The sequence below is a fragment of the Cornus florida genome, unplaced genomic scaffold (assembly GCF_030987335.1).
Source record: "Cornus florida cultivar Cherokee Brave unplaced genomic scaffold, ASM3098733v1 CherokeeBrave_3.0.0_Hap2_Chr06, whole genome shotgun sequence".
Taxonomy (NCBI): Eukaryota; Viridiplantae; Streptophyta; class Magnoliopsida; order Cornales; family Cornaceae; genus Cornus; species Cornus florida.
Window position 1 is genome coordinate 25075745 of NW_026775576.1, and position 25865 is coordinate 25101609.

General features: G+C 36.3%; 1 protein-coding gene across 1 annotated transcript; it reads right to left on the bottom strand.

Annotated features, from left to right (window-relative positions):
- Nucleotides 1-11466: 11466 nt before the first annotated feature.
- LOC132313885 (F-box/kelch-repeat protein At3g06240-like) lies at nucleotides 11467-12789 on the bottom strand. The gene has a single exon (XM_059812822.1). It carries the CDS (start codon nucleotides 12787-12789, stop codon nucleotides 11467-11469), a length of 1323 nt encoding a protein of 440 aa, XP_059668805.1.
- Between the last annotated feature and the right edge of the window lie 13076 nt (nucleotides 12790-25865).

Consider the following 25865-nt stretch of genomic DNA (forward strand, 5'->3'; position numbering starts at 1 on the left):
GTGTATGAGGACGCACTTTCGGTGTTCCAGTATGATGATCGGGCGAAGATTAAGCGTTGTTCGGTGTGGGTGATGAAACAGTATGGTATGGTGGAGTCCTGGAGCAGGTATTTTATTGTTGATTTGCAAGTAGGAACCTTAGGGGCTGCACTTGGGTTTAGGAGGAATGGTGAGCTACTGCTTGCTAGGAGGAATGGCCAGCTGATTTCGTATTACTCTGATAACAGAGGAGCCAAGTGTGTTGGAATATCGGGCGGTAGATACTCCATTTATGTGGGTACCTATGCTGAGAGCCTCGCATTGCTTGATGGAGTGAATGCCATCTCCTGTGCTAAGGTAGATTCTTGTGATATGGTTAATTCCGAGGAAGAACCTGATTGCATTACTTCACATCTTTTGAATGATGATCTTTTTGGCAATTGGTAAGTTGTTAGGATTATCTTAGTATTTGTTTTGGTTAGCTATCTGTGCCTGAACAATGTTACAATATGTACTTCCTTATCAGATTGGTGCTCATATTGTCAACTTTTGATATTGTTCATTAACTTAATTATCATGTTTTGGAATGTTGCCTTGCATTGTCACATTTGATTCGTATACTGTTTTTAAATTGCAGTTTACCATTTTCAATGTTTATCATGAATGAAGTTCTTTTTTATGGAAGTAGATCTGTTCGGTTGGTTTGGTGAACTTGGTGACTCCAAGCTGTCTATTGAACAATCCATGACCATGATTTTGAATATAAAATAATTGCCGGTGTTGTGACGATTTGTTATAGTTTTGATTTATCAAATAATTTCTGCTCTCCTGAGGTAGGGCTTTGTGCTGGAAGGTCCTACATTCTCAGGTGTGTTGGAAGGTCAATCATGACCGCTTTTACTGAAGGATTGAAATTGGAATTTGGTACCTGATTACGAAGAATGATTCAATGTAGTGAGAACAGAGTGTGGACAATAAATTTGACGCATTTGCTGTTTAACTTCATTTATTGTTGATATTCGTTCTTGTTGACAGTATTAGGCTGCACATGGATATTCAAATTCACCTTTGCGTTGAATTCTCTCTCTGAGTGGTGACCACTCTTGGTTCATATATAACTACTACAATTTTTTATGGTATTGAGAAGTGATGCAATGTTGTGTTTCTGGTCCTTGCAGCGGACTGACATCAATAATGTTAACCTTTATGTTTTACTCCATCTCATAGAAATATCCTCTCCGGTGCTCTAAATTTTCAAGTGCACTGCAAAGGGTTGAGTGCAAGGAAAAGGTGTGGATAGCTTGTTTTTGTAGCTATAACTCTTCAAGCTTCTATTTGCTGCTTAATTGTCTTTTCTCAAATCTTGTTATTCAAAGTAAGTAAATCAGTGAGTGAGGTTCTTTATATGTGAAGTTGAGATCAGTGCATCTCCCGTATAATGTCATTTTTGGTCTGTGTTCTACAGTTCTATTTATTTTTCTTTTTTGGGAAATAATTATTACATGCTTGCATGTCCAAGCTCACTATTTTCTCTGTGATCATTCTGTGATGAAAACCACGATTTATGGAATGATTTACTATATTAGCTGGGATTTGATTATACTATAGAATATGTTATAAAATATGCTTTAGAATATGCTGTGATTTTGTTTAATTTCCTTTATTGTAATATGATCATGCGCTCTTTTTATCTATAAATATTAGAGTTGTAAATGGGTGATTTATCTCATTCAATTTTTTATACAATTTTCTCATTTTTCTTCTATATTATATTTCTACTTGGTATCAGAGTCAGGGTGGTCCGACTGCAATGAGGGCATTGCGAGTTCGGCACCACTCATTCGGGAATAGTCTAAGGTGACATCGCCCAATCGGGAAGTGCCTGGTAGGCAGGGTGGTCCGACCTCAATGAGGGCGTTGCGAGTTTGGCACCACATATTCATAAATGATCTGAGAAGACATAGTTGTTTCTTTTTATGGTATGAGGAGACATTATTGATTCTTTTATCTACATTGTTTAAACATATGTATGAAAGGGAATGGTCTAAAGAGACATTGTTGATTATTCCATATACGTGTTTTAAACATGTGTATGAAGGGAAGTGGTCTAAGGAGACATTGTTGGTTGTGTACGGTTTCAGGAGACATGATTGGTTATATATGGTTTGAGTAAATATTGTTAATTATTTATAGCATGAGGAGACATTATTAATTGTTTATGGTTTGAGGAGACATTTTTTATTTGTTGATTCATCTGAAAGAAAATCATAGCTAGTCAGATTTGCACTTCATTTGTCACAAGTTCTTAGACATTCTTAGAAAGGGTTGTCAGCAAGATTATGTTTGAGAATGTATTATCCAAATTAGGTGTTTCAGATATCCACGTACCAACTTAAGGGGGAGTGTTAGTAGATATGATAGTCTCATATTAATAAATGTTTGATTATGCTATAGAATATGTTTTAGAATATGCTGAAATTTGATTTAATTATTTTTTTTATTGTAATATGAGTATGTGTTTTTTATCTATAAATGTTAGAAATAAGTACCAAAAATAAGTGCCAAATCTTATTCAAACATTTACACAATTATCTCATTTCTCTTTTTTTTATATTTCTACTGTAATGATTGAGTTGAAAGTCAACAAGGAGGGAGAAAGGAAAAGACACTCTGGACGAAAAAGACACGCTATGTCACTATGGATAATAAAATTGTTTGACGAATCTTTTGTGGTTTAGCCATTCTTTATTGTGTAAGTTTATACACTGCATGTAGTAAATAATTTTTTAAGGACGTGGTCTTGAAAGAGGATTCTTAGTTTTAAAAGGTGTCAAAAGCATCCAATCTGGTCGTAATATATACAGTATATATATATATATATATAAGGTGATGAATATTGGTGATCAGGACTACGGCTGTAGCTTGCTTGAACCCGAATTTTTTGGTAAATATGATTTCAATTTCAATATTTAGATTCGTTTCGATTATCACAATTTAAGTGCCGTGAAATTAGTTAGTTTTAATGTAGAGTAGTGGGTCGATTTGAAGGTGGAAGGGGCTAGGGTTTAGTTGGAAAAAAATTGCAGAAAATTGTTTGTGTTGGGAAAGAAGACTCACCATCAGGAAAAAGACCAACTTTAACTACATTATGCCCACTCTTGCTCAAGACCCGAGGTACAGCTAGCCCCACTCTAATGGGTAATGGGGACAGAGTTACCTCTCATTTGCCAATAAATAAGCCCCTTAGACTCTCATTTTCATTATCTATTCCTCTATCGCACTCTTATAATGTATTCGCTCCGTCTCAAAATAAGTATTATGCTTTCTTATTTTGTCTATCTCAAAATAATTGTTCATTTTTCTTTTTCAAACAATGTATTTTACATCTTTCCATAAATGTGTTTTAAATTTCAAACTTAAATATTCAAAACTCAAGAGGACAATTTAATCACTTTTCAAGGAAACAATATATGTTTCTTTAAAGATTATTATTCACCCAAAAGTGACACTTAAATTGGGACGAGAGAGTATGTCTCTACAATCTCTCCAGAGCCACTCTCTCTATACAATTCTCTCTTTAAAAAAAATCACTGTACTCAAACCAAGTAAGGAGGAGCTAGCCCTTCAAAACACACTATAGCCTTCATCCAATTGAAGAAACACGAGAAAAAACATTCTCTTACCATCTAAAGAAAGAAAGTAGTGAAGAAATCAAGAGCCCAAGAAGGCATTTGACGATCTACATGATTGTTTGCATCTTATGAGTAAAACGAAGGTAGTTGCTGGGATAAACCGAATGTAGTTGCAGGGATAGCGCCTAACGGGGATGAGCCACCTACCCACATTAAAATCATCTTACAACCTCCGTAGGATTACTTTAATGCTAAACCTTTGATTTTATATTTTTGTGTGTATTCACGCTTTAAAATGAACTTTTCTCTAAAATCAATCGTGCCTGTTCAAAAAAACTCATACTATTCTTCTTGTGGTGGAATGACGCTCTTGCCATGCTGTTTTACTGACAGGAATTTTCCATGCTAGAGGCGACTATTGTAGTTTTACTATGACCCTTTGAACGGTTACTAATCCATTTTCATCCGAAAATGTGTTGGTAACTCGTTCAAGTTCAGAGTCATCACCATTTTCAAAACACACTCTATGCTCGTTAAAACTCAAAACCTCGTTTTCTAAGTTGATAATCTATCAAAATCATGCATAAGAATGGACTTTTCCAAGCTCAAAACTCCATTTTCTAGGTCTCAATGCTGTCAAAATTGTGTAGTATTCCTAGATCCATTCCTTTAGGCACTTTCCTCCCGGTTTTCATAAAAATCACTCTTTCAACTTGCATTTCTGAAAATCGTCATTTTTCATCTCAAACCCAATTTTTGATTTGTTTTTCTTTTCTTTTTATTTTTTTTTTTATCGATTTTCTTCAAAACCTCCATTCGCAACTCTCCTTATGATTTTCATCTCAAAACATTTGTTTCCAAAGCATTTCTCTAAAAGTCACTCTTTCATCCCAATACACTCATTCTCAAGAAATTCCTTACAAGTCAGTGTTTTCATCCCAAAACTCTATTGTATTAAAACATTCAAATTGTCATTTTCATCTCAAAACACCCATTTTCAAAACACTTCCCTAGAATTCACTATTTCATCCCAAAACTTTATCGTATTGAAATCACATTCAAACGGTCATTTTTCATCTCAAAACACACGTTTTCAAAACACTTCCTTAGAAATCACTATTTTCAACTGAAAATAGTCATTTTTCACCCTCGAATGGTCATTTTTCATCTCAAAACACCATTTCAAAACACTTCCCTAGAAGTCACTTTTTTCACCCAAAACTCTCGTTGTCAAAACATTTCTCTAGAAGTCATTCTTTTTATCTCAAAACTCTCGTTTTCAAAAAGGTCATTCTTCTTAAAACTCTCTCGATTTAAAAAATAACTTTGCATAGGTCATTTCTTTCCAAGCCCGTCATTCTTTTTATCTCAAAACTCTCGGTTTCAAAAAACACCATTGAAAAGGTCATTTTCTTCTTAAAACTCTCGATTTTAAAAATAACTTTGCATGGGCCATCTCTTTCCAAGCCAATGCTCAACTTTTCAAAACATTTTCAAGAGCGCTCGTAGGCTAGCCTTTTTCAAAATTTCTCAAGACCTCGCATGCTCGCCTTTTCAAAACCTCTCAAAAGCTCACATGCTCACCTTTTCAAAACACTCTCCATGAACTTTTAGGTACATGGTTTTCAAAATATCTCAATCATTTCTAAGCCATTCCTTTAGGCTTGTATGCCCTTTAGGACCTTATTTCGGACTCATTCGTCCGATCTCTTATCCTTTAGGCTCGTATACCCTTTAGAATATCTGCTTGATGTGTATATCATCCCTTAAGACTCGTATGTCCCATCTCTCATCCTTTAGGGTCGTATGCCGTTTAGGACCGCTTTTCGGACTCCTATATCCCACCTCTCATCCTTTAGGCTCGAATGCCCTTTAGGATGTCACTAGAACTCGTACGTCCAACATCTCTAGCTTTTCTAATCTGTTAGTCCAAACCATGCTCGACCTGATTCCCACACGCTTCGTATAGCAGAGATACATAGACAACCTAAACAATCTCTAGTTCAATCACACCACCCCGACATCTTTCATTCCGATCAAGCTCAACGTAAACGAACATGTTCAACCTGATTCTCGATAAGGCATACATAACTCAAATATGTAGGCAACTCGGGTAGGTTGCGGATTTGGTCATGGCACAATCATATTTTCAACAAAACACATCATTTTCATCCATAATCTTCCTTTACTTTCTTGCCCATTGATTTTCGTTCAACCACAACCTTTAGGCACAATATTCCAGTTATCTAACCATACGAGATAATGTACAATATCAAAGGTAGGAAACATCAAGAATTTCCAATCAGCTTCAAAATCATTGTGCACCTGAGTGATCACAAAGAAAATATTGTTCTTTGACATGTAAGCATGTAAAAATTAATTTCCCAAAAAAAAAAAAAAAAAAAAAAAAAAAAAAGAAATTTTTTTTCATGAAACTATATAACACAAACCAAGTAAGTTAACCATACGAAATTCATAAAAATTCAGGTACATAGACCCATCACTACCTAGCATCCTAGGTCGGGGTTAATAACCAGCGCCTCGATGACTGATGGGTATTAACCATCAATGTTAAGGGTATAAAAGCAGCATTAAAGGGACAAGTTCAAGATTTCCGAACTTCACTGAACATTCCTCTGAACTAGTCAAATTTCTTCCCTTCAACCAGAGTTCTTCTCTGATCCCTCCTATTTGTGATTTGATATCTCTATTTAGTTACCTTGCTACAGTAAAGAATACCTACAATCCTTTACAATAAAAGTTCCATCTGAACGCTTACTTGAAAAACAGCCTTCTGTTCGGCCTCTCAAGAGCAAACAATACATAAATATCAACATTTTATCACTAAAAGCATCTTAAATTCATCTGAACTAAGTTAAAACCATCACAACTTATTCAAATAAGAAGTATGCAATGAATAGGGAAAACAATCATCCAAAACCACATAAACAACATTCATAATATATCACGCTTTTGGGCTTCTTATACTTCTTTCAGATGGTAAACCATCCAAATTGACACCACCTCCTCTGTTGTCATGGTTAATTCACAAAATCTTCAGAAATAAAGTCATAGGGTGGGTGCTAGAGAAAGTATGGAAAATAAATAAATAAATAATATTACCCATGCAATTTAATGATAAAAAACACCTAAAATAACTGCATTAAACCAGTAAGAAGTAACATGAGAGAAAGGAAACTAACTGTAAGAATATTTGCCAACCTGAAATTGAAACAAGCCCAAAGTGTTCTACATAGGTCAAAAATGAGTACATCATGTTTTAAAGCATCTAAAAAGGATAATTTTTACTTCAAACTTGCTGACATCAGGATTTCAGCAAATCCCGCATGTCATCTTATCTAGGGATTCAACATCTAACCGTGACACTACCAACTTGTGCGTTCAACTTAAATATCAGACAACGGACCAGTTCAAAATTCATTAGATGTCCAAGCAATAAGCTCTGCCCTCTTTGTCACTATATGCGATGTATACAACAACATAAATAAGAATTATTAAACCACAAAATATTCAACAAAACTTATCTTTTTCATCCATAGTCTGCCTTTACTTTTCACCCATTTTGTTGATTTTCAACTAAACCACAACCTAGAGGCACAACATCCAAGAATCCAACCATATGAGATCATGTACAATAAAGTTACACGGTAAGCTCTATGCACTCAAATATTTTCTAAAGCAATGCATAATCAGTATCATAATATTCTCGCCTTATTCCCATATGCATGGGGTCGGCCACATGACTTCTCTGTCTCTATTCCTTTCCATTACCCGCCATATCATGAATTTTCAATAAGCTTCAAAATCTTAAGAGCAACAGAATGATCACACAGAAAAAGTGTGCTTGCACATGTAAGAATGTAACATATTATTTACGAAAAAGGAAAAACAAAATCATAAAACTATAGAACACAAACCAAAAATGGCATACAAGATACACTGATCCCAACTTCACATATAAAGGAACTCCAATTAAGTAACTCAAAATTCATACTTAAAAAAAAAAAAAAAAAAAAAAAAAAAAAATAAATAAATAAATAAAACCTTGTCAAGAAGCTCACGTACTGAATTTGCCCCTAACCATATTTCTTCATTTCAAGAAATAGTAGTGCAAGAGAACATCTGAAATTCATCTCAGCTAAGTTAAATCCATAAAAAATGATTCAAACAAGAAGTATGTAATGAAGTGGAGAAACAATTATCCACAACCACGGAAACATAATCCATAATCCATATACCTTTGGGCTTCTTATACTTCTTTCAGATGCTAAACTATCCAAATTGATACCACCTCCCCTGTTGTCACGGTATAACTCACAAATTCTTCAGAAACAGTCATAGGCTGCTAGAGAAAGTATGAAAAATAGAAAAAGATTTATGTTACCTCAGCTGGCGAAAATTGAACAGATGACCCATACAATTTAATGATACTAACCACCTAAAGGAACTGCAATAAACCAGCACGATGTAGTATGTTTGGTTTTGCCTTCACCTAATGAATGATATGTCTTTAATTCTAGCCTTGCTAAGAATATTTCCCAGAGCTTCTGTCCGAATAAATTACAGTAGTACAGCCCAACAATAAAAAAGGAAGTAACATCAAATTGAGAAAGCAAACTAACTGTAAGATTAATTTCCAACTTGAAAGTGGAACAAGCCCAAGGTGTTCTACACTGGTCAAAAATGAGTACATGATGTTTTTAATCATCTAAAAAGGATCAGTTTTACTTCAAACTTGCTGATATCAGGATTTCGGCAAATTTTGCATTTCATCTTATCCAGGTGATTCAATGTCTAACTGTGAAACTACCAACTTGTGCACTCAACTTCAATATCAAACAATGAACCAATTCGAAATCCATTAGATGTCCAAACAACCCCCAAGTAATTAGGGCAGGTGTGATAGTTAGAGCGTAAGCAATAAGCTCTGCTTTCTCAAATATTTGCTAAACCTATTACAAACAATATGAATCTCCAATCAGTTTCAAAGAGTTTACTGCATTATAACGATCAAAATAATGTGTTTGGACCTGTAGGTATGTAATAATTTATTATCAAAAAAGAAAAAGAAAACACATCATAAAGATATAGCATACAAAATAAAATGAAATCAAAAGTGACATGATTCCAAGGAATTTTTTTTTGGTAAGTAACATGATTCCATGAAAAATAAGTAAATACAGCAGCAAATGGAGGCTTCAGAAGTGTTAAGCTACAAAACAAGTTAAACACACCTTCCCATTAAAAATTGTTTACCATATGCAATGTATAATCTTACACGATAAAGGATGGCTAAACCACAAAAGGTTTAACAAAATACATCTTTTTCAACCATAGTGTGTCTTTTCCTTTCACCCCCATTGTTGATTTTTAACCCAACCACAACCTTGAGGCACAACATCCAAGTTATGGAACCATATGAGATTACTTACAATATCAGGGTAGGCGGGTAAGCTCTGCTCACTCAAATATTTTCTAAGGCAGTATATAAGCATCATGAATCTCCAATTGGCTTCAAAAGCCGCTTAGTGCAACAGAATGTGTTGGAAACGGGGGCATTAAAAACATAAACTTTGGATGAGATTTGAAATAGATTCTGTTAATAATTTTTTACAGATTTCTAGACAAGCGCGTTTCTCTCCGTAAGGAGATGAATGTGGTATATTTACTTTCTAAAATCCGTTTCCGGATGAATGAGAAATTAGCTCCAAAGTGTGGTGTTTTGATAAGCCTAAATGGGTATGCAAAATGTGGGAAGTGTTTGTCCCACATGGAAAAAATGTTGAAACAAATTGAAATTTAAATAAGCTGAGTTTATGATTTGGGCTTGGGCTTGGGCCTAATTGTAAAGTCCAGATTATTCTTTTTTGGAATTTTGGATTGGGCCTAATTTTGGGCTGGGCTTATTTAAATGGGTTTCACAAATGAGTCGGTTTTTTGGGTGGTTGGCTTTTTGAATTAAAAAAACTATTTTTTAGTTTTTCTAAAAGGTTACACCTTTTAAATTAAAAAACCATATTTTAGTTTTTCTAAAGGGTTACACCTTTTAAATTAAAAAATCACTTTTTAGTTTTTTTTTTCAAAGGGTTACACCTTTTTCCGAACCATCATAACCCATGGTTGCACCCACTCGAAAAGACACCATGTGAACCATTGCAAACTATTGGAATAGATGTGTCTAGTGGTGAACAGACACCATGTGAACCATTGCAACCTATTGCAATGGTTGTGTCCAATAATGAAGAGATACACCCAATTCGAAAAGGTATATCTGTTTCTATAAATACCCCCCTTTGGATCATTTGCAATTCGTTCATTTTCATTTTCTTCTATCTCCCTCTCTAGACTTGAACCCAACCCAAGTGGGTTCAAACCATAGGTTAAGTGGTCCGAACCACTTAGACCCTAATCCAATTTCATCGAGCCATATTAAGATTGGTCCGAACCATTTGATTCGAATTTCACCCAATTCAGCATTTATATAGCATAGATGCATTTTTGAGTCAGAAAGAGTATTACACGGAGAAGGTTCGCCGTATCCACGAGTTTGTAGTGCTGCTACTGGTGGATGTAGACCGTTATATCCTGGGAGATAGACTGCACTGAGTCCGTTAGCACCATAGCGGGGCGAATCTGTCTTAAGGACATAGTATCCAATATTAGCCTCGGTCCAGGTTCTTTATTTATAATTATTATTTCATTAATTTATTTTGCATATTTAATTAAATATAGAGTTGCATATTTAATTAATGATTTCTTAGCATATTATTAATTATCTCATGACATATTAGTATAAGGTTTGTTATATCTTAAATGTCACATGAAGTATATATTTTACTAACAGAATGATCACAGAGAAAATAGTAAGCTTGGACAAGCATGCATGTAACAAGATTTCGACACCTTTTAGTTGGACTCCACCCTTCGCAGTGCACTTTAAAGTTTAGATGGTGTAAAACATGAAGGTTAACATTATTGATGTCACAACATTGCATCATTGCTCAATACCATAAAACAATTGTTGTAGCTATATATGACCCAAAAATACAAGTGATTACCACTCAGAGAGAGAATTCAACGCAAAGGTGAATTTGAATATCCATGTGCAGCCTAATACTGTCAACAAGAACGAATATCAACAATAAATGAAGTTAAATAGCAAATGCGTCAAATTTATTGTCCACACTCTGTTCTGACTATATTGAATCATTCTTTGTTATCAGGTACCAAATTCCAATTTCAATCCTTCAGTAAAAGTGGTCATGATTGACCTTCTTCCAACACAACACCTGAGAATGTTACGGGGACCTTCCAGCACAAAGCCCAACCTTAGGAGAGCAGAAATTATTTGATAAATCAGAACATAACAAATCGTTATGACACCAGCAATTATTTTATATTCAAAATCATGGTCATGGATTGTTCAATAGACAGCTTGGAGTCACCAAGTTTACCAAACCAACTCAACATATCTACTTCCATAAAAAAGATCTTCATACGTGATAAACATTGAAGATAGTAAACTGTAATTTAAAAGCAGTATACGAATCAAATGTGACAATGCGAGGCAACATTCCAATATATGATAATTAAGTTAATGAACAATATCAAAAGTTGACAATATGAGCACCAATCTGATAAGGAAGTATATATTGTAACATTGTTCAGGCACAGATAACTAACCAAAACAAATACGAAGATAATCCTAACAACTTTCCAATTGCCAAAAAGATCATCATTCAAAAGATGTGAAGTAATGCAATTGTTACACTCGACTTTCATGAGTAAGTAGCCTTGAGTCAACACAATGCATATTAATAAGAAGACACATTAGTTATAGAGAAACCGTGGAAAAAATCAAATGCTTGTATGCGTTTTCTTTTAGTTCATTTTTACCTGGTCCATTAGGAACAGGTTCTTCCTCGGAATTAACCATATCACAAGAATCTACCTTAGCACCGGAGATGGCATTCACTCCATCAAGCAATGCGAGGCTCTCAGCATAGGTACCCACATAAATCGAGTCTCTACCGCCAGAAATTCCAACACACTTAGCTTCTCTGTTATCAGAGTAATACGAAATCAGCTGGCCATTCCTCCTAGCAAGCAGTAGCTCACCATTCCTCCTAAACCCAAGTGCAGCCCCTAAGGTTCCTACTTGCAAATCAACATTAAAATACTTGCTCCAGGACTCCACCACACCATACTGTTTCATCACCCACACCGAACAACGCTTAATCTTCGCCCGATCACCATACTGGAACGCCGAAAGTGTGTCCTCATACACTGCAATGGTCAAGTTCAGTGGATTCTCATCAGCCAATTTCTCGGGCAGGTTCAGCTCACAGAAAACCTCACCACCCACATCAAACCCAATAATCGTGCAACGAAAACTCAGGTCCAAATCCTCCTTCAATTTACTATACATAAGCCAATGTATAGACCCATTGACAAAAGGGGCAGACCAGAAATACTCAACCATGTTATATGGAGGCACCTTGGTGTGACTGGTGTCAATTGTTTTCCAGGACCCAGTTTTGAGCGCGAAGACCTCCACCTCAGGAGGAACAATGTAGTCATCTTCCCCTCCAAACAACGAGGCTTCGATCCCGTCACCGGCGACCCACGAACCAATTTTATAGCGAAGGTAAGCGATTCTCACAACCTTGAAATCGTTGGTCCGAGAATCAAAGCCGAACCCAAGAGCGAACATGTATGGTCCATAGGTGTCGAAACAAATGCGAGGCTTGGGAAGGTTCACACACTTCTGAATCGCAGGGTTCCAGACGATTACAGTATAGGTGTAACCAAACTGGTCGTCGGAGAGGCAAATCAACCCATTGCAAATACCCACTATGCGGAAGAAGCTATTTCTGCGAGTCTTGAATGGGCATTTGAGTTCGGAGGACTCGGTCAGTGTTTCGTCGTCGAATCGGAGCGAATAGCGCTCCTTTTTGTGGTCCAGAGAATAGTATTTGATGAGGAGGTGAGGGTTGTTGTTGTGGTGGTGGGATTGATTGAGGTGGAGACTGATGAAATCAGGGCTGGTGATGAGAGAGAGCCAAGACTTAGAAACGCACCTGAATCTGAGTAGAGATCTGGCCGGAAGTCTTGAGAGTATTTCGGTCAACACTTCTGTGGGGAAGTAGTCGGACATTGTTGAAACAGAGGAGAATGCTTTCTTCAGCTAGGGTTTTTAGAGAGTGAGAGAAGAAAGGAAAAGAGAGAGATGGACCAGTGAAATGAAAGGATCTTCTGGTTTATACTACGAGTAGTATTATGCACCGCGTCTGCAGAGAAAAGCGAGCCAGCTGGGTGATAGTACAACTGAGGCTCTGTAGGAATGTGTGAGATGAGTGGTGCCCAAGAAAGGGAAACGACGACGTTGCTTTGTAACGAGGACTCTTTTGATCTTATCATTTAACTGAATTTATTTTGAACGGGATTGGACAGATTTTAGCCACCGGAGGAACCCAAAAAAACCTCAAAGAACTCGAAATATAAGCGTAGTTTATAAATTTTATATTTAAAATTAGAATATTTATAATGTCATCAATGGATTCATTAGATGATATCATATTATTGTTATAAGATCTTATTACACATAGTTTGCTTGATTTTTGTCACACCTTTGGACATTTTAGAAAAGTGAACTTAATATATATATATTTTTTAATGTTTATTTGTTAGTAAGTTATTAAAATTTAGTATTATCCGAGAAATTCGAAAAACTTATTAAATCTGTTTGTTATATATGTACCTATACAGATTATTGAATCGTGAATAAGAAAATATTTTTCTAAAAGCCTGATTTTCAAGTTGGTATCAAAGCAATAAGTTACATGAATCATCACCATCCTTTCATTGAACTCACGTCGCCTTCAAACCATGACCAAATCAAATTCTGAAGTAGTTGTCACCAAATTTGCTCTTATTATTATTCAATCTGAAGGTTCATCGTTCAATGCAGGGATTGTACTCTATGAGACAAATTATGATATGTGGTCTCAAATCATAGAGATGCATATTGCTGAGAAGGAGAAACTCTCCTTTATTCGTGGTAACTCACAGCCACCTACCGAGAAGGATGATGGATATGAGAAGTGGTACGCAGACAATCAAAAGGTCAATAGATGGTTGTTAATGTCTATGTCCCCAGAAATTATGAAGCGATACATTCGCCTACCCACCGCTCAAGATATTTGGAAAGCTCTTTCTAAAGCTTTTTACGATGGAGCAGAAAAATTACACGTTTTTACCTTGAATCAGAAGGCTTTCTCTACCAAACAGATTGGCAAAACACTGTCTGTGCATTATGGAGAATTAATTGAAATTTTTAGTGAGTTGGATCATTATGATAAGGTGATCATGGAGAGTGAAACAAACATTTCATCTTACTGAAAATCAATTTAGTGACAAAAGGTGTATACTTTTCTTGTTGGATTAGATGGTGAATTCAAACAAATCCATGGTGAAATTTTGAGAAAGGATCTTATTCCCGAATTAGAAAAATGTTATGCACTGGTCCGCCGTGAATTTGTTCAACGAGCAAAGATGAATGGAGATCCTGAAAATTCTGAATCTTCAGCCATGGTGACTCGAAACCGGTCTAATCAGAACTGACCTCCTCAAAACCAGCATGACCGAATAAGGTCTAGCCATCCTAAGACCATTAATGGTGCTGACAAATCTTCCTACCAATGTACTCACTGCGATTAAATTGGTCATACCAAAAATCACTACTTTGAACTTATGGGGTATCCAGAATGGTGGGATCATAGTCGTGATCCATGGAAAAGGAATTCCAAGAAAACCTCCACTACTGCGGTTGTTGAAACAAAGACAGAGGATGATGTTGCTGGAAAGGTCTCAGCATTGGTAGCGGCGGTAGGTAATGGTGGTAAGGTTTTAAATATGTCTACACCTGTTTCTAATAGTGCATGGATAATTGATTTTGGTACTACGGATCATATGACATTTGATTTTAGACAGGTCTCACCCCTTAAACCTCCCTCACAAAAATTTGTTTCCACTGCCAATGGTTCCTCAGTTCCGATTATTGGGGAAGGATCCTTGTCCCTCAGTAACACCTTGAATTTAGATTATGTTTTAGTTGTTCCATCTTTGGATTATAATCTTTTGTCAGTTTCTCAAATAACTAATGCCTTATTTTGTGTTGTAATTTTTTAGCCTGAATTTTGTGTGTTTAAGGACATCCGAACAAGGTAGACAATTGGTTGTGGTGTTAGGCGAGGGAAGTTGTATTACTTGGACTTGGTGTCAAAAATTTCAGACAAGTTACATCAAGTTTTAATTGTGGCTGGCTCTAAGGGACAAAAGAAGAAATTTGACATCTAGTTATGGCATCGACATCTGGGGCATGCTTCCTTTGATTACCTGAAGAAATTATTTCCTAATTTATTTGCAAAATTTGATGTTTCTATGTGATGACTGTGTCATCTTTTTTCCTTTTTTTGGGCATTTTTTTTTTAATTTTATTTAATTATTTATTTCCTTTCTTGTTGCCTTAGGGTTTTGTGTCCAAAATTATTTTTCGAAAACACATGCATTCACTTTGATTTATTTTATTGTTAATGCCTAGTTTAATTGTGTAGCAAAGCATGCTAGTTTATTTTCATTTTTGAGGGGTATGATTGCATTTTTTTTCTTCGAAAACATTTTCATTTTTGGGAGGCCTTTGTGCGATTATCTTTTTGAGATATTTTGGTTTAGGACCTTTTTGTAATTATTTTGTGAGATATTTAAAAAAAGGACATTTTTGTAATTTTTAAAAATTGTGACAAGTGTCACCTTTCCCTTGGACCATTTGTTTACTTTTGGTTGGAAACACTTGGAAGGCTTGGATTGTGACAAGTGTAGGATGGATTTTAAATCTTGTGAGGGTGCACTGGATTGTGACAAGTGGAGGGTGGAGATTGAAGTGTATGTGTGAGAGGTTGTGCTAGCATTGTTAAAGTGTTTTATATGTCATTTAGTTAGTGGAAAAACTAGAGATTTCACTATCTTCCTCATTCTTTCTCACTAAGCCACCATTGATGCCTTTAAACCCTAACCCTATACCTTGAAATTAACCATCTTCCTCACACTTTTTGGCCTAGCTTTTGGAAGACAAAAGTTTCCCTTCACCTTCCTCTACAACACCTTTTTCTTGGATTTCATTTTGCTCACATTTCCTTGGGATTCTAGAGATTCTTTTCTCTAGTGAGGTAGGGGGTGTTTTATGTTTATATCCTTAGTGTTTTATTGTGTTTTGAAGTTAATATATATTGTTTACATGTTAAATTAATTGTAGGATTGCATATAAATGAAGGTTGTATGTATCTGACTTAAGTTTTCATATTACTCAAGGCATGTGTATGATTTATCTCTTGTAAAGCTTGTGATTACATTTGGTAAAGGATAATTTACTAGTGGTTATATACATACTTGACTTAGACTTGTTTACTACTTAAAACATGTATATAATTAGCATCTTGTTAAGCTTAGTATTTAAATTGGTAAAAGGTTATACTACCATTAAATTCATTGAATTGTAGTTGTTGTATACTTGTTTCCTTATTGCCATTTAAATTAATTAAAGCATGTGTATGATTTAATTCTTGTATAGTTGTTGTATTCATTTGGTAGAGGATCGAGTATATTACTAATAATTCCATTAAGATGTAATTGTGGTGTTCTTGTATCATTCTTGCCAATTAACTTATGGAAAGCTTGTATGATGTGTATTGTAGTTTAATTAAGTGCTTAAGACTTACTTTAATATCATGAATTGATTACTTGAATTGACCTCATTATGCTTGTGTAGTTTTATTCACATTATGGACTTGTCATTATAATGTCATTGTTGTAATGACCCGAATTTTCATGAATATTTTTTTTCCATTGTCTTTCCTTTCTGAGTTCAGTTCCTCTTCGCTTAGTGTCGTCTCGAGTGCTCTGGAGTGATTTCTGAGACTCTTTTATGTGGATTGACAACTTCCTTTAAGGACTGAGTCGTTTCCGCATTTTTCGTTTTTCGACACTATTCACTTTTCGTCATTTTCCCTATTTTGTCCTTTTCTCCATTTTGTCTTTTCCCTGTTTGACACTTTGTTGGCGTAACCAAACTTCTTGTGTTCGGATTTGGTTTTTGACTTCATGTATCTCCATCTTAAGTGGTTTCCACGAAATACGTATCTTTACTTTTGCAAGAAAGTACTCTGATTGCTCCTGGTGTCCATAGGGGCATGGATGCAAAGTTCTTTGAAATTATTTTCTTTTGTTGGGGTGTTTTTTGTAAATAAATTTTGAAGATATTTTATTTCAGGGGTTTTTAAGAAAATATTTTTGGAAGAAATTTTCATTCTGGGCCATAAGTGCAGTTTTCACTTTTTGGAGGGGCCATTGTGCAATTAATGAAAGTTATTGCAAAATGTCTTATTTTGAGCCTGGATCCTCATACGGGATTCATTTTCACATTTCATCGAGTTGTGTACTCTTGGAATTTCCTCCTGGTTGATGTCTTCCAGTTTTAGGGTTTCTGGCCCCGGTTTGCGCCAAACTTGTTTTGGGCATAACTTTCTGCTCGGGACTCGGTTTTGGACTCCGTTTCTTCTGTTGTTCATATTTTATCATTTGAAATCTTTTTTGTTCACAAAGTTTTGCCATTTGAGTGCGTCTGCTCAAATTTTACTTTTCCGGACCCGGCGGGCCCGTTTGGGGCACTTTTTGAAATTTCTATAAAAGGGGGGTGGGATATTTCATTTTTCATCTTCTCCCCTCTTCATGAACGACCTGGAGCTCCCATGGCAGCCCAAGGGGTGCTGCCATCTTCTCTCTCCTCTTTTGGTTCACTTTTCCTTGATGGAAAGTCTTCGGCCTTAACGTTTGTTGTTCCCCTCGCCGTGCTCTACCTTTCCCCCTTATTAGAATTCTGTTTTGACCATTTCTTGAGTTTGGTTTTGAGTTCAAGTTGTGATTTTGATGGGGCTTTCACGGGGGTTATGTTCACGGCGTTGTCCCCGAAAAAACCTAGTAGTTTCATCGGATTCGGAGCGGTTTCCATTTGGTGGCTTTTGAGATTTTCATCTCAAATTGAGGTAGGGAATGTTTTAGGCTTTTGTGTGTGTTGTATTGAGTGTTTAGCATGATTATACAGCTTATATGTATGCCTTGTATCAAATTTAAAAAGTTAGTAATTTTTATTTCTTTGTATAAGATTTAAAATTCATGATGATATATAACTTTGATTTGAATTGTGGCATGTTAGAAAATCATGTTTTAATATGTTTGTTAACATATATTAAGTTGGTATGGATTGAATAAAAATTGCATATTTTATTTAATATTTATCTTTTGTGAAAGATTAAATCCCATGGCCGTACCTTGCATGAAATTGACTTGTGATATGCTTTTAAATTATGTCTTGGCATGTTGTTTAACATACTTTAATTTGAGAGCATTTGGACAAGTATAAAAATCTAGAGATTTTAATTAAAATGATTAATTAAAATCTAATTAAGGGTTCCATTGGCCTAATTAAGTGTTTAACTTGATATTTGTGATAACTATGACTTATGTTCTAGCATATGTTAATTTGGAACCATTTGAAGTTGTTTTAGAAGTTAGGGATTTGATTATCATGATTTAATTAAATTTCACTTTATTGTTCTTATGGCCTAATCGAGTTTTGATGTGGTGTATGTAATGACCATGCTATATTGTTTATCATGTATTAATTGGAGGCCATTTGATTGAGATTTGAAACCTAGGGAATTTAATTAGTTTATTGATTAAATTCCATTTCTATTGTATTATTGATTAACTCATGTATTTGACATTGATAGTATGTTTAAAGCATGACTTTTGACTTATAATGGATTTATGAGTTATGTTTCAATATTGGATTATATTGTTATAGCGTGTAACGAATCGCGCTCTGAAGATTCGACATGTGATGTTATTATAGCGCGTAACGAATTGCGCTCTGAAGATTCGATATTGTCATCCTATAGTTATTGTGGATTTAGAGCATGTGTTGTGTGGTTACAACTTGTGCATGAAGGTAGTTTCGTGTACTGTTTAATACATATATAAGTTGTTAACTTATTTATTTTGGAGTCTTGGGACATTGTTACTGTGATATAGCTAAAGTTCGGCTTTAGTGCGGGAGGTATGAGTTCTCCCCAATTGAGATAGTGCGCACTAGGGTGGTCTTCCCAGCGGGTTAATGCCCGGAATAACCAATTTGTTCTTGGTGTAGTCCAAGACGTGATGTCCAAGTCTTCCACTATTTGTTTTCGCATTCAATTCCAAGTTATTAATCATGTTTATATTGTGACTGTGGTTTTGACTATTGGCGATTTGATGTTGTTAAGTACATCCATACTAAATTGATATATTTAGTTGATTTCACACTTTTAGATTGCTAGTTGATAACCTAGAGAATCTATGTCTTGATGTGTGCTGTTAGATATTCTAATTATGCTAAATTGTTATATTTAGTTGATGTTGCATTTTAAACTTCAAGTTGATAACCTTGAGAACCACTATGTTGTTGCTTTGTGTAAGCATGCTCCTATGTTGTTGCTTTGTGTAAGCATGACCCTATGTTGTTAAAATTACATGAATGAGGTGATTGATGCTAGAAATGATCTTAGGTAGCTAGGATGCTCCCTGAGTCTCACCTTGACATAGGCGTTAGGTGGAATGAACCACAATAGGTCGATGCATGCTCATTTCCTAAGAGTAGCTTTATGTTACTCACCCTTACGATACTGGGGCATATTTCAGGTACAGGATACAAGATTGGAGATTGCAATTACTTGGGTGATTTGCTGAGTTGAGCTTCTTTAGAAGCATTCTTGTTCACATGCAAGTGTTAGCATGTTTATGATTTGTCTATGAAATGTAATTTTTCTAACTTGGAGGTTTGACATGTCAAATGTTGTAAATGTATTGTAATGAGGCCATAGGCTATTGTAGCACATCTATTTTATCATATTACATACACTTGCATGCTCACTTTGGCAAACAATACCTTCCTTGATGAAACAAAAACCTAAAGTTGCATATTTTTTTGTTTGACCCTATTCTGTTACAGGGGCATTTTGGGTATTTCAAAATGAGTTTTTTTCATTTTTTCTGGGGAGTCACGTAGAAAACTTGATTTTGAGTGGGGTTTCTTTTTTGTGTTTTTCCAGAAAACATCATCCTAGCCCTCAAAAATCCATATTTTTTGAGAAAATCCTTACTGCCAGGTTTTGCAAATTTTTAGTACAAATGTAGTTGGTACTATTCATCGACTTTTTTTTGAAAATCGTCATTACCAATCTGAAACTTCCGGAGGTCTTTTGGGTGTATTTTTAGATTGCATTTTCAATTTAGGCAATTTAAAAACCTCCCGAAGCCCTATTTCCAAAACTTGGGCAGTAACTCGGATTAGTTTTTTTTCCTCTTGACCTGATTTTCTTGGGGGCATTCTGGGCATTTTACAATGCATTTTTTTTTTTGTTTTTGTTCATAATCAAGGTAGAAAACTTGATTTTAGGGGTGGTTTCTTCTTTGAGGTTTTCCAAAAAAGTCCGTTTAGAAACCCGTTTTTATTCTCAGTTGCAGCAGTGGTGGGTTGTCCTCGTCGGGCCGCCACGACATCATTTTTGTTTTTGATCTTTCTCCTTCATCCGGACTCTGAATGATGAAATTCTTGAGTCCATTATGATTAATTTTTTATTGTCTTTCCAGCGGTGTACTCGATAGCACTTGAATCCACTTTTTGTAAAATGACCATTTTGCCCTTAGGTCTCTTTGTCCGTTTTTGAAACGACACTTCTGCATTTGTTTCCTTTGGGTTCCGTGACCTCATTGAGGGTCACATTGGTGTCTTAGAGACACATTGTATCTCTAGAGACCGTTGTTTCACCTTTCGCTTCTGCATTTAGGATCCATTATCGGGTCATCTTTTGGTCATCACTGACTCACCGGGTTTACAAAACTGGGGCCGTCACAAGTGGTATTAGAGCTCCTAGGTTTGAAAACCTTAGGACAACGGGTTTTGGGTGCATATGATGCTTTTGTTGCCATGCTCTTTGTATTTATATGCTTTATGATAACATGTTTTGGTTGATAACATGTTTATGTGCTTACGTACTACATGTTGTATGCCGTTCGTTTAGCATTGTTTTATTCTAATGCAAAAAGCATGACATGTGACGTATGCTAGATTAGAATTGTATATGCATAATTATTTTGCATATTTGGCATGACACGGGATTGGTCATTGAGGCACGAGTTGAGGTTGATGGTGATTGTAGTCACAGTTTCGTGGTAGTATAGGTTGTTGTCGACCTTTTTAAGGTAGGTGGATGGTCACCTTTTATTTAGGCTCTCATGAGATGAGTTGTTTGGCGTTACCATAGTGTTGGATTTGTTGGTTTGGGACCATTATGAGGTTATGGACCTCTTAGGATCCTTGATTGTTCAGGATGATTCCTCTGGAACTTGCGTTTTTCGTGGGCGGGTACGTTGTGGGCGGGTGCATGGCACTGTCATACTACCGTACTGGCATGCTACATGTGCAGTTCGGATGGAATCAGTGTCGATTTTGTTTTGATAGGCGTTGTCCTTTTGATCGATGATGATGGTGTTTGTTTTGGGGATCAGTCGTGGTGATTGATTTGGTTGTTGTTGGCATGGCTATAGTTGCCATTTTCTTTGGAGTTCTCCTTGAGTGATGATGTTTTTGGGATCAAGTCGATTGATTGATGTTTTGGGTAGAGAGAGCATTGCATTGTTAGCGTCACTTATAGTGTCACCTCTAGATTTGGAGTTAAATTGTTAGAGTCTTACCATTGTGGTAAGGGCTCACATTTGTTTTGAGACAGGTTGATGTTGTATTGGTTTTTAGAGACAGTTTATGGCTAGGACTGGTCCGTTCTTTTGCTTAGACACTCTAGGACACGATGTCCATAGGGTTCATTGTTGCATCATTTTGTCTTTTGCAGCTTCGTTTACTACTATGTTAGTAGTATGATTTATGATGTTGTGATGCATGAGTAGATGGAGGTGTATCCACATTTGCCTTCTTATTGTGTAGCATTAGCATGCCTTCCTTATATGCTTAGAGATGCCATACTGTTATTACGCTTTAATGACATGCTTTTGTGCTTACGTGGAGACGTGTTGCATGTACCTTTGATTTTTATCTATGTGAGTAGATTTCTTTCTGGTAGTTGCATTCCTTGTCACATGCATGACTTCCAGGTTTGGGTTCCCTTTTGTTTCTCCTCAGTCGCACGTAGTGTGTATGTGGGTTTCCGTAAGAGTTTCGTTGTGAGATTCCTTGTAGAGGAGTTGTCACATTTGTTCCATCTTAAGCTGTCCACTTCCCTAAGGTGGGAAGGATGCTCCATTTTCGTGTTTGTCATATCGACACTTGTAGGAGGATAGGGTTTCTTCTCTTTTCTTGGTTCGTGTTAAGGACTTTATAAGGAGTGAGTCTCTTCTTTTCGTTACGTTATGCACAATTCTTGGTTGGTTGGTCCGTGAGGATCACCATTGCTGTTTTGAGTCCTTGGTGAGGATTTGATGAATTTTGGTTGACTTACTTCCATGTAGGGGGTGAAGTCTTTGACCTTGTTGTCTTTTATTTCAGAGATGGGGTTGTGGTGTTGTCCTTTTAGGACTGGTGGTTCCCTTTCTTTCATGTATTCCTTGGGGAGTTTTTGCTGTGGTTGTTGACAGAATTGTGGTGCTCGGAGTGAGTTGATTGGTGTGAGATCATTTTTTGGGGACTTGTGTCCATATCATTGAGGATTTATTTGATTGTGAGGTGAGCTCAATGCTCTTTTGAGAATGTCTTTTAGAGACTTGTTTCCATTTTGGAGGTTTGGATGTGGTTAACTTTTAGGAGGAGTTTTGGAGGATCGCTGTTGGATATGGCTTGTTGTGGAGTTTCTCATCCTAGTTCTAACTAGGCATGGTTTTGAGGAATTGTAGTTCCAGTGGTTGTTTATGGATCGATAGAAATTGAGGAATTTTGATTTAGCTTGGTGTTGCCAAGCATGGTTTTGAGAGATTCATCTTGTGACCTTAGTTGTTGGCATTTTGATGTGTGTGCCACTTGGTGGATTTGTATTTTGAGGATTTAGTTATCCGTGATAGGGATGTGGATCTGATGTTTGATTATGGTGTAGTCTTGTAGTTGATTTGTTTCAGGGAGATGTGAAGGACTTTCGATGAAATGTCTTATTGTGAGGTTCGTTTTGATTTCTGTAGGCGTTGATTTGCTTGTCAGGTTTTGGATTCTTGATTAATGTTGTTAATAGGGGTATTTTGAGACATTGGAGATGTTGGCTTTGTTGTATTGAGGATTTAAGGCCTTAAGCATAGCGGTACCTATGGCATTGTTGTCAGAGTTTTGGGATTGGCTAGGATGGTCTGGCCAGACATCTTTGGACCATATCTCAACTCTCACAAAATATTGGTCTCCGAAGTGCTTTTGGCAATGATCATTTTTGACATTGATGTCATTTATATCCAGAGGTTTCTTGGGTAAACCTAGTGAGGGGGCAGGTTATGAATTAGTGCCTTATACTGCCATGCTACCGTACAAAGTTGTGTGTTGTGGGCGAGTATTAGTTGCCGTCGATGCTACCTTACTGACGAGTAAGTGTGGGTAGGCACTAGGCACTGTCATTGCTACCACACATTTGAGTACGCCGTGGGCGGGTTCTGGTCGCTATTCATACTGCCGCATCGTCTTATTCGGTACCCTGATATGATACGTGGTTATCTTGGGGATCTTTTGGTGGTTGTTGTTGGATCGGTATGATGGTTCATCTAGAGGGATGTTTACGGTTGTTGTCTTCCGTTCTTTTGTCTCACCTTGGGTTCTGTGTGTGAGTTTCGACTTGTTGGGTGGCCATTTAGTCACTTTCCTTTTGAGAGGTTGTCCTGTCATTAGCACGTGGGTGCGAATAACAATTGTCTGTGCGTTGTCTTTCAGCTTTGGGATTGCTTTTGTATGGCATTGTGTGGGATACTCGGAGATGTACTCCGTAGTTATCCTGGTTTCGCCTTTTTGTTTTGGTTAGGTTGGATTTCGGGGACGAAATCCCTTTAAGGTGGGAAGGTTGTAATGACCCGAATTTTCACGGTTATTTTTTTTCCACTGTCTTTCCTTTCTGAGTTCAGTTCCTTTTCGCTTAATGTCGTCTCGAGCACTCTGGAGTGATTTCCGAGACTCTTTTCTGTGGATTGACAACTTCCTTTGAGGACCGAGTCGTTTCCGCATTTTTCGTTTTTCGACACTATTCACTTTTCGTCCTTTTCCCTATTTCATCCTTTTCCCTATTTTGTCTTTTCTCCATTTGACACTTTGTTGGCATAACCACACTTCTTGTGTTCGGAGTTGGTTTTTGACTTCATGTATCTCCATCTTAAGTGGTTTCCACGAAATACGTATCTTTACTTTTGCAAAAAAGTACTCTGGTTGCTCCCAGTGTCCATAGAGGCATGGATGCAAAGTTCTTTGAAATTATTTTCTTTTGTTGGGGTATTTTTCGTAAATATCTTTTGAAGATATTTTATTTCAGGGGTTTTTAAGAAAATATTTTTGGAAGAAATTTTCATTCTGGGCCAGAAGTGCAGTTTTCACTTTTTGGAGAGGCCATTGTGCAATTAATGAAAGATATTGCAAAATGTCTTATTTTGAGCCTGGATCCTTGTACGGGATTCATTTTCACATTTCGTCGAGTTGTGCACTCTTGGAATTTCCTCCTGGTCGATGTCTTCCAGTTTCAGGGTTTCTGGCCCCGGTTTGCGCCAAACTTGTTTTGGGCATAACTTTTTGCTCGGGACTCGGTTTTGGACTCCGTTTCTTCCGTTGTTCATATTTTATCATTTTAAATCTTTTTCATTCACAAAGTTTTGCCATTTGAGTGCGCCTGCTCAAATTTTACTTTTCCGGACCCGGCGGGCCTGTTTGGGGCACTTTTTGAGATTTCTATAAAAGGGGGGTGAGATATTTCATTTTTCATCTTCTCCCCTCTTCATGCACGACCTGGAGCTCCCATGGCAGCCTAAGGGGTGCTGCCATCTTCTCTCTTCTCTTTTGGTTCACTTTTCCTTGATGGAAAGTCTTCGGCCTTAACGTTTGTTGTTCCCCCCGCCGTGCTCTACCTTTCCCCCTTATTAGAATTCAGTGTTGACCATTTCTTGAGTTTGGTTTTGAGGTCAAGTTGTGATTTTGATGGGGCTTTCATGGGGGTTATGTTCACGGCGTTGTCCCCGACAAAACCTAGTAGTTTCGTCGGATTCGGAGCGGTTTCCATTTGGTGGCTTTTGAGATTTTCATCTCAAATTGAGGTAGGGAATGTTTTAGGCTTTTGTGTGTGTTGTGTTGAGTGTTTAGCATGATTATACAGCTTATATGTATGCCTTGTATCAAATTTAAAAAGTTAGTAATTTTTATTTCTTTGTATAAGATTTAAAATTCATGATGATATATAACTTTGATTTGAATTGTGGTATGCTAGAAAATCATGTTTTAATATGTTTGTTAACATATATTAAGTTGGCATGGATTGAATAAAAATTGCATATTTTTTTTAATATTTATCTTTTGTGAAAGATTAAATCCCATGGCCGTACCTTGCATGAAATTGACTTGTGATATGCTTTTAAATTATGTCTTGGCATTTTGTTTAACATACTTTAATTTGAGAGCATTTGGACAAGTATAAAAATCTAGAGATTTTAATTAAAATGATTAATTAAAATCTAATTAAGGGTTCCATTGGCCTAATTAAGTGTTTAACTTGATATTTGTGATAACTATGACTTATGTTCTAGCATATGTTAATTTGGAACCATTTGAAGTTGTTTTAGAAGTTAGGGATTTGATTATCATGATTTAATTAAATTTCACTTTATTGTTCTTATGGCCTAATCGAGTTTTGATGTGGTGTATGTAATGACCATGCTATATTGTTTATCATGTATTAATTGGAGGCCATTTAATTGAGATTTGAAACCTAGGGAATTTAATTAGTTTATTGATTAAATTTCATTTCTATTGTATTATTGATTAACTCATGTATTTGACATTGATAGTATGTTTAAAGCATGACTTTTGACTTATAATGGATTTATGAGTTATGTTTCAATATTGGATTATATTGTTATAGCGTGTAACGAATCGCGCTTTGAAGATTCGACATTGTCATCCTATAG